The following is a 10,616-nucleotide window of genomic DNA, read 5'->3' as shown; positions in this document are numbered from 1 at the left end:
TGAGATCCATGGTCGGATCCTCCGGATCCTGTCGTGGATCTGGTAAAAGGCAGAGTTGTTGATGGGGGAGAAGGAGGCCGGTGGGGAAGAAGGAGGCCAGTGGTAGGACTTAGAGAATCAGAGGGCATGCGACCGACTAAAGAGATGAGAGAGAGAGAGATCACTGAGCTGGATCTAAGGTCACGAGACAAAATCGGAATGCATGTAAATTTCGGGTTCCCATATTCACTACAAGTTCGAATTAACAACCGATATTAATACTTTCACTATCAGTTTTTAATACGAGCCGGCAATGATAAATTAGTATCATTGTCGGTTGTTTTCTAGAATCGACAATAATACATATTTTTTATGAACCGACAGTGGTAAGATTATCACTATTGATTTTTGATGATCCGAAAGTGGTGAGACGATAAATATGACTATTTCTATAATACTGGGTATTTGAATGATAGTTAGAAAGAGCAGGATCCGTTTCGGCAAACAAGTGGTTGACCATACTCAACATCACTCGAATTTATCTCTTGTCCTTTGTTGAGTGCAAATTAGCGTGAATATTTCGTTTAAAAAATATCATGAATATATTTGATTTACCTAGAACTCTGCGTCGTGTCCAAACTACATGCTTCAAAGGGGCACACACGCAGGTGCTGATTATAGATGAGCACACAAATTGAAGCATTTTTCTGTCCACATGCGCCATGCACATCGCCTTTGATTGGGCCGGAAGAAGAAAGAAAGACCGATGAAGGTGAAGGAGAAGACTGAGATGTGACTTTGGATTTCTGGTCGAAGCTTCGTCTTTCGTCTTTGCCTGTTTTCTTGCCTCGTCTCGTCTCGTCTCGCGTCAGTTCACATCCATGTTGTGTAAAGCGCAGACAAATGAGAACCAGGGATGCAAAAGTTCTTTGCGGCCACTCAAATGGCATTCGCTGCTTCCATTCCATGCATGCTCTTTCGAATCGTGCACAATCCATGGTTAGTACTTTTCTTTCTAAGAAACCTCAGTACTACAACACGCCAGTACATATATCAACTCTATCATCATACGTATATACTCATGCAATGTCTCTCGTGTAGTTAGTAGTACTTCAAATTATTAAAATGGAAACTCTAAATTAAGTTTACATTAGAACAAGAACTGTTGAATCCTCGGAATTTGTCCACGCGCACGTGCTTAATTGTCAGCTTGATCGGCGCGGTGGCGCGCACGGAAACGGTCGCGCGACACGCACAGACGTGGACGGCCACCGTGCGCGACGAGCCCGACAGGTAAGCACCGCGCCGGCCGCCGTGGCCGTGCCCCCGACACCGCCAGCAGCGACATGACCGCAGCCTGACTAGACGACGGCCGGTGCCACGTCGCCGCCCAAATTAACCAGACCAAAACGCTCTCGTTTTCTTTTTTTCTTTTTTTTTCTGTGAGAAAAGAACCGCGACAAGTCAACGGCGCCATCGCCTCAGCTCACCGGTGAGGGGTCCACGCCGGACCGACGGTGGGCCCCGCCGCAACCCCCGCCCCCCCCCCCCCCCCACACCCGGCGACGCTTCGCGGAACCTCCCGCGCCAGCCACCTTCCAGAAGACGTCGCGCGCATCACCACTGTCCGTGGCCCATCGGACGGTTGACGGGCTCCCGGGGCACCCTGTTTGACACTTTGACTCAGTCGCCGGGCTGCTATAAGTAGCCGCCTTCTCCGTTCGGCCCAAGAACTCTACTACCACCACCACCACCACCATCACTACCACGGGTAGCTCGCTGCTCGCCATGGGTGACACGGGCACGAACATGGCCCACTGGACCGGGCTCTACGGTGGCGGCGGCAGCAACGGTGTGCCGGCTTCGGAGGCGACGGCCGCTGCTGCGGCGGGGACGGTGTCGAGCCCGACGTCCGTGGGGTCGGGAGGGAGCCCGACGCGCCCGGCCGGCGCGCAGCCAGGCGTCGAGGGCGGGCGGGTCGGGAAACCCGCGCGGCGTCGGTCCCGGGCGTCTCGCCGGGCGCCCGTGACGATGCTCAACACGGACACCTCCAACTTCCGCGCCATGGTGCAGCAGTTCACCGGCACCCCGTCCGGCCCATACGGCCCCGGCGGAGACGGCGCGGGCGGGCCCGTGATCAGCTTCGGCGCCGGTGGTGACTATGGCGCCAGGGGCGCCGTGCCCGTGAGGCCATCGCCGACGTCGGCCGTGATGTCGTTCGACCACCTGGCGGCCTCGCTGCAGGCCCAGCTCTTCAGGCCGCAGCACCAGCAGCAGCAGTACGGCGGCGACGTCGGCTACGGAGGCAGCATGCACGGCGGCGGCGACATGTCGTCGTTCTTGCACGGGTTCGAATCCTCGGCAGAGGACAGGCTGCTGCTGCAGAGCATCCAGGCGGTGCCGCAGATGCTGCCCAGGCCAGCTTCGACTAACAACACCAATGGCTACAACTTTGGCTGATTAATCACCCGCTTAATAAAGGTAGGCGAAGGTCACTTAATCAGAGAGAGAAAAAGGCATCAGTTAAATTTGTTTACACCAGACAAACAAGCACGCATGCTTGCTTGCTTTGCTTCCCCTCGATCTGTGATCACGACGGCTATGCTTTTTCTGGTTCTTAAGCATAATTTTGTTTTCTTTTTGTTGTCCTTGCAGAGAGATCGATCAGAAGGCTAATTAAGGTTTAGCATACAGTAATTATTATGCTTTAGATGGAGTTAAGCCAGGTAGATGTGAAAAGAAATGCATGTAAATATGGTTAGTTTGGGCGTCTGTTTGGCACTCGCGATGTGTAGTGCAGCTCTTACTCCGAAGGAAAATTTTCACATATACATGCTCATATATAGTTTATCAAGACTATCTATTTATATTAAGATTCAAGACTGTATATTATTAAAGAAATAGATTAAAAATTATAAAATAAATAAGGAGAATCAATATATGAGTATTAAATGGAAGTAATAGATGGCCGACATAAGCCACTTGTGTACAAAGGAAAACGCGATTTTGCATTTTCCCTCTTGCTCCACTGATAGCGAGGAAAATCTTTCTAGATTGACTGCCTTGTCTCGGAAGCAAAGTCGGCCCTCTGCTTGTACTAATTAATCGCGCTTCCTAATTAATCACATGTCAGTTCCTCGGATAAAAGTGCTTTCGTCCTTCCTCTTTCGTTCCTCGGAAGATGCACGCATATATGCCTTTCTTTTCTTTTCGCTAGGAATCAGATAGACTCTTAATTTGATGGAAAAAAATTAGATAAATATTATTATAAAGATATTTATATTGAAAAATAACATTGATTAGGAGAATAACATGTGAGACTGAGACCCTATGTTATAGAGACATATATAATATCGTTTTAACTTAGATGATCTTTATGATAATATTTTTTAAATTCGCCCTATTTTATTGATTGTTCCAAGCTCAAAACCTTTCTAGCCATCAAAAAATTTGATAATATACATGTGATGATGCGTACCGTGCTATCATTTGCACCGAAAATTAATATCTTGCACATAAGACTTGTCAGCTCTGATTCCGAAAAATTGAGTTGCATGCCTCAACTAACAAGTTAATTAGTCGTACGGTTCCGCTGTCTAAGAAAGATGATGATACGGCTATTGATTTGACTGGCTGGCGCCCTCAGAAGAAGGCATGGGCCCCACGTGAGCACGAAGCTGAGCATGACAGAAGCAGCTGCAGGGTTTGGACTGATATCACTCCGCTCATATGTGAAGCGAGTGATTTCAGTGGATCTGAGCTATTAAATTAAAGGTGAACAGATTAAATTTGGTGTTACAGTATTTAATAAACAGTGAATTCATACTACAATATTGATGGACAGTACCCGTGCTACAGAAACCGACTGCAAAATACTGTTTTTTTTGTCTCTACTTCACACCGCTAAAGTTTCGATCCGTAGGGTTTGGCTATGCCACGCTGTCCTCTATCCTTATTTCTTATTTCTTTTTTTTTTCGAAGGAGGAGGGCTTTATTGATTATAGCATAATGTCTTTACATATAACAGAATAAAATCTAGAAAATTACCCAAAGCTACTACACTCTCCCTGTTCCATTCTACACGCACATGTTTTTTCTTTTCTTTTCTTTTCTTTTTTGCCATGTCGTGCAGCAGATCACGGTGCTAACTGATCGAGGTCAAAGATTTCACACGGGAATATAATATATATATATATGTATATATATATGTATATGTATATGTATATATATGTATATATATATATATATATATGGTGTCGATTATGAGGATAATTAGTTGGCGTACAACGTATCTGTCCAAGTAATATATTAACTGCACCTGGAGGGAGCAGTTGCAGTTTGCTTGTGGAGGGAGGAACCTGGCGTGTCAACACGTACGTGTGCTTGTTTGCTCCCGTAGACTCAAACTCCGATCGATGAAAGCGAGATGCTTGCACTGTGCACAGATGCAGTTGCTTCCAGCATGCTTTGTCGTGGAACCACTTGTCTCTGCCCGATTAGCCAGCCATACCTAGTTTTACACTGCGGACATCTCTAAGTAACGAGGTACTCCCTCGATCCATTTAAGAAGGTAAGATTTATTTTATTTTTGGGACGGAGTAAGTACATGTGTACATGGATCCATGTTTGGACAAGGCAACAGCACGGAGTCTAATCAATTAGCTTCTGAAACTTTTCTGCTAGATCCATGCAGTACTTGAAGCTGCATGCATGGTCAAAACTCAAAACACAAGCTTCTCTCACTAATATTCCAGCTCCTTTGAAGCTACATCGATCCCGGCCTGCTCATTCGAAGCTGGGAGTTGCTGAAGATCGATCGAGCTGCTCATGGGACTTGCTAGCTAGCTTCTCTAACCTCTGGCTGCAGTACATTCTGCATGCATACTTCTCTGAAGCTGTAATAGACCGACCGATCTGCAGACGGCTAATCCCGCCGGCGTCGGCCTGCAATTGCGAGAGGCCAAGGTGGGGTGAACCAGCTCAATCAGCCTGGCGCGCTAAAAAGTTGAATGGGCCAAGACCCCTACTGTTTCTCTCCATAAAAAGAAAAAGGGTTACGATTGTAGGACGAGTATCGCATGGTCATCCTCTTTCTTCTTTATGATCAGGTCATCTTCTTGGTTGAGTTCTTCTCCACTGTGATGTGCTCCCCTGTCACATATGTCTTCTCCATCTCCAACGGTGTCCCAGTTGCTAAATCTGCACCTGTCAGCCCATCATGCTAACCTGGCTTAGTCGGACCACATCCTTTCCTCTCCGCCCTAGCACTGGCCCATCCGGTGGCCCTCCATCGCCCGCAAGCGCTATCCTACATTTGCGAGTGGCCAAGGTGGGGTGAGCCAATTCAATCAGCCTTGCGCTCTAAAAAGTTGAATGGGCCAAGACCCCTACTGTTCCTCTCCATAAAAGATAAAAAGGGTGATACGATGCATAAAAAGGGTGATGCGATGCTCATCCTCTTTCTTCTTTATCAAGTCAACTTCTTTGTTGAGTTCTTCTCCACCGCGATGTGTTCCCTCGCCACATCCGCCTCCTCCGTCTCCGACAGTGTCCTAGCCGCCAGATCTGCACTTGTCGACTTGCCGCGCTAACCTGGCTTCATCGGACCACATCCTTGCCTCCCCGCCCGGCATTGTCCCATCCGGTGGCCCTCCGTTGCCCACCAGCGCCAGCATGCATTTGCGATCGGCAAAGGTGGGGTGAGCCAGTTCAATCAATCTAGCGTGCTAAAAAGTTGAATGGGCCAAGTAGCCCAGCTCAAAGAGCACCAATGGGCCAAGACCTCTACTATTTTTATACTAGGGAAAGAGGGTCGTAGCCCTCTCGGCTAAGGTCTAAAACTGAAGTTTTTTATTTTTATATTTTCTAAGATAAATAATTAAATAAATATATCTTAGATGAAAAGATTTATAGAATTGGAAAAAATGTACCACAGTGACAGGTCCAGCCCTTACCGCACTCTGATGAGGCGGATAGGCTCGGATAAACAGAAGCCACCCTTTTTTTCAATTTTTTCTACTTTCCTCTTTCTCTATTTGGGCAGTGGGGTTGCCTTGCTCCAAAATTCACAAACCTTTTTCTGTAGAGCCTATAATTCATGATGAATCTATTTTAAAAGGATTCACCTCAATACACCACGAAGGCTTCAAAATAAAAAAAAACTCCAGATAGGACTACTTTTAGAACTTCAAATAATTTTTAAGGCCTCAAAGAAGTTCCCAAAAAATTAGAAAAATTCACTAATATTCCTCTCATGTGTCTTAAATTATATCTAAAATTATTTCCAACCCTAAGTTACTTGGTGAAAAATTGAGTTCATTTGCACGTCTCCATTTATATGCATTTTTATCATTTCATGTGATATTCCCTTGTTAATTCAAATTGAATTAAACAAATTCAAACATGCAAAATTCATCCAAACTCTTTTGGAATACATAAAAATATGAATGTGCACAATTTAGAGTGTGACATCAAATAAAAAAAGAAATGTCGGCAACCGAACAAGTACCTACACAAAATCATCCAAACTCTTATATAATTTTGTGCACATTCATGAGGCTGTGAGGTGGTCGGACACCAAAATATTCTTCGGCCAAGAATATTGCCCTGATAACTTCGTACGGCCAAGCCGTTTCTTGATAGATGTCAAGCCTACGATAAATAACTGCAGGATTATCCGAGTTGACTCATGTACTTTGTATATGTACTCCATAAGAGTTTGGATGAATTTATGCATGTTTCAGAGTTTGTTTGAATTCAAATTAAATTAAAAAGAGAATATCACATGAAATGATAAAAATGCATATAAATGGAGCATTGCAACGTAACTCACTACTTTTTCACCAGGTAACCTAGGGTTGAAAATAATTTTAGATATTATTCAGACACGTGAGAGGAATATTAGTTAATTTTCCTAGATTTTTGGGAATTTTTTTAGGCATTCAAAATTACTAAAAGTTCTAAAAGTAGTCCTCTTTTGGAGTCTTTTAATTTGAAACCTACACAGGGTGTTGAGGTGAATCATTTTAAAATAGGTTCATCATGCATTATAGGCCCTACAGAAAAAGTTTCATAAATTTTAGAGCACGGCAACCCTACTGCCAAAATAGAGAAAGAGGAAAGAAGAAAAATTTAAAAAAGGGTGGGTACTATTCATCCTACCATCTCTGATCAGAGGGCGATAAGGGCTGGACCTGCCATGGTGCACCTTACCGTAGTCTAAGAGGAAGGTAGGCACCTTACTGAGGATGGTAGACGCATATTTCTACATATATTTTCATCCGGAATATATTTATTTAATTATTTATGTTAGAAAATAAAAAAATAAAAAAATTATTGTCCATGGAGTTTAGGCCAGTAGTAAAATGGGACTTTTTTTAAAAAAAAACACATATTCACACCCTCTCTATGTGACATCATTGTCCTTTCAATCCCCGACAGCTAGCCTTGCAAATAGAGGAGATCGTTACAGGACATTGATGTCATTGTGAGACCTAGGTAACCCAAAATATGCATGCTAAATCCATAAATCATGGGATGTAACAACTTCAAGAATGATGATTGGATCATGGCAAAGCCTAGTGAATTGCCCGTGCCATGACGTAGGGCAATTCTTCCACCACCAATGGACACAATCGATGCATCCAAGCATCCCTGGGAACCCTATTGATGCACCAATTGTCATAAGCCTTGCAGTGTCCTCTGCAGTCGGTGCTTGCAATTACTCCTCTCCGAAGATCTCAATCATTTGCAATGCGCAAGAATAGCCCCCTGGACATTCTGAACCGTCACCTGATGGTAGCCTCGCCATACATAGAGACATCTGCAAAGTAATCCTCCACAAGCCTAGCATAGTCTAGCTGCCTATTCCGATGAACCACCACGTGCCCCTGGCACAAGACCAACATGTTTGGGCCGCTTGTTGCTCTCAATGTCAGCAAGCAAAACTGATGCCATCTCGAAGTCATCATCATCGTCTGACCATGATTCGTCAAAAAACATCTCCATAAGTGAGCTCATCTACACAAAATCCATAAACAGTTCCATTGAACTTCACCACACATCACAATTTTGATCATACCAAAAATGAAAAAAAAATCTTCCAGGATTTTGGTGGAACACTGTTGGTGAATCAGGAACCGGGGGTCCCCGAATCCCAAGGCCAGGCCAGCAATCCGCCACGTGGCGCCATCCCGCGGAGTCTCCTCCGCGATGTAAAAAAGATTAAGTCCCGGGAGAGGGCGCTTGGGACCACAGTTAGTGGTCCCCGAGTACCCAAGTTACTCGATGATCTGTGAAGTCTAAGTGCTGGGAAGAAAGTGCTCGGGGAGGTATACGGTGACCCCCGAGCACTCGAGTCCCCCGACGATCAGGAAAGCTAAGTACCGGGAGAAGTGTGCCCGAGGCCGCGAGCGGTGGCCCCCTGGGCACCCAAGTATCCCGAGGACCCATTGAAGGAAGTTCCGGGAGAGAGTGCTCGGGGCTGCGTGCAGCGGCCCCCGCGCACTAGGTCCCCCGAAGGTCCGTACAAGTGTGCCCGGGAGAGAGTGATCGGGGAGGTGAACAGTACCCCCGAGCACTCGGTTCCCCAAGGATCAAGAAAGGGCATTCTCAGGAGAGAGTGCTCGGGGAGGTGAACAGTGACCCCCGAGCACTCAGTTCCCCGACGACTCAGAGAGCCCCCTGATAGTGGCCCCCGCAGGGGCCCACTGATGAGGTGTCAGCCAGTCAAAGGCCCAAGGTCGTATTTAAAGAGCGCACGTGGCCTGTCACCCCTAACTGCTCCCGTCACGCTCGGTGTCAGTTCCTGCCATATTCTGGTAGAAGGGCGTGGGGTCATTAAATGCACAGGTCCCATCCCGTTCCATCCGACCCGTCTTGGGATAACGTCGTAAGGGCCGAGGCGTTCTGTCTGCCGCGCTACTGTGGCAGGAGAACAAGACAGGGCGGGCACGCCGGGCTGCTCTGCGGCTGCCCGGTGGGCCCTCTCCACGGCGCCTGTTGCCAGTTCATTTATGGTGACGGATGACCGGGCGTGGGGTGCATTTTCCACCCCCGGTCACTTCGCACAAAGGCTATGATGACGAACTTTCCATTTATGATATCTTGGAACTCGTGCCCCCCCTCCCGTTCGGGGCACGCTATAGCCGGCGGGTATTTAAAGCAGCCGACAGCACGGACAAAAAAAGTTTTTAGAGGCTCCGAAGTGAATCAATCGCTCACAAGTGGAGAAAGAAGTTTTTTTGAAGCTTTGAAATCTCTGAGCAAGCTAAGTAGAGAAGAGAAGAGAAGATCGAGAGCACCCAGAGCCAACAGACACACGCAGACCGAAGAACAAGGAGCCTTCAGGCTCTAAGATAGATACACATTCTTGTAACCAGCAACATTCTTGAGGGATATTCTTAAGGTATTTATAGTATCCATACAGGAGTAGGGTGTTACGCCTCCGTGCGGCCCGAACCTGTCTAAACACCAGCGCATTTACTTCGTTCCGCACTAGATCATTCCACCCCACCGGCCATCGCATTCATACCCATTTATTTCTCCGGCGAACATATTCAGGATCATCCCCCCGGCCGAATCTCTAAAAATGGGTCCCTCAGGATCCCTGCGACAAGAGTTAACCTTCCGACAAACACCTTTCGGGTGTCAACTACACCGTCGGTCGGAGCAGCGTGAGGCGATCGTGGAGCGTGACGACGGGGTGGTGGAGGGGCAGTGGGATGCACGGGACCTCATGTCAGCCGCACCGAACCTCGAGCCGTCTGTGCTAGAGCTAGCGGCGGTCGAGCTCAGGTCACGCAGCTACAACACAACGCGGGGACAGGGCGGGGTCGTGAATGACCTCCAAAAGGCGACAGAGGGACCGTGGAGGAAGAGAGGGGGCTCAGGCTACGACGGAGGGGTTGCAGATGACCGGAGCCATTGCAGCGGTGACAACGCCATGAGCATGAGTGGTGGGAGCTCGCGAGGGCTGGAGAAATCTTCGCGGGGGGGGGGGGGGAGATGGGGGCGGTAGATGGCCGGTGGAGACAGACAGCATGGATGCGGCGGCGATGGGAGGGGTGGGAGGTCGACAGGTACGGGCTGAAATATTCTCTCGCCAAAATGTTTACGATATTAGATGAGGGGCTTTCTTTCTTTTGGAGGAGGGGACTGGCTTTTTTGTTGCCATCATTGAAGGGATATTGTTAGTTTGTTGAAGCACTAAAAAACTTAATATTAACAAAATTTTGATATTGAAAGGCTATTGATAGTCTCGATGCTCTCAGCATGAGAGCTTCGGGAGAAGTAGATAAATGCAGGTTGTGTTGCGAATCATCTATCAGGCTATCTCCAATAAATACTTTAAAAATTTATCTCTTATAACACTATTACAGTATCATCTAATACTATTACAATATTACCTAATTCTTTTACCTCCAGCAACTACCTTATTTTTTATCTATTACTCTTCTATTTTCTCGGATCCATATATCAGTCTATGTAAACTATGTTAGGAGAGAATGTAGCTACAAATTTAGAGCGGCAAAAATCCAAAATTAGACAACATATGCGACCGTATTTGCCGAAATAGACAACATGTCAGCGTATTTATAATTTTAGCATCCGTATTCGGCACACCGTGTGCCGAATAT

At 46.8% G+C, this 10,616-nt stretch overlaps 1 protein-coding gene across 1 annotated transcript; it reads left to right on the top strand.

Moving 5' to 3' along the window:
- Positions 1 to 1,712: 1,712 nt before the first annotated feature.
- Positions 1,713 to 2,852, top strand: LOC133922589 (uncharacterized). Its single transcript, XM_062367971.1, has 2 exons — positions 1,713 to 2,460; positions 2,635 to 2,852. The coding sequence occupies exon 1, from the start codon at positions 1,768 to 1,770 to the stop codon at positions 2,437 to 2,439; it is 672 nt and encodes a 223-aa protein (XP_062223955.1). The 5' UTR covers positions 1,713 to 1,767; the 3' UTR covers positions 2,440 to 2,460; positions 2,635 to 2,852.
- The last annotated feature ends 7,764 nt before the right edge of the window (positions 2,853 to 10,616 follow it).

This window comes from Phragmites australis, chromosome 6 (assembly GCF_958298935.1).
Source record: "Phragmites australis chromosome 6, lpPhrAust1.1, whole genome shotgun sequence".
NCBI lineage: Eukaryota > Viridiplantae > Streptophyta > Magnoliopsida > Poales > Poaceae > Phragmites > Phragmites australis.
Note: the sequence above shows the minus strand (reverse complement) of the source record. Positions and strands in the feature narration are given on the sequence as shown.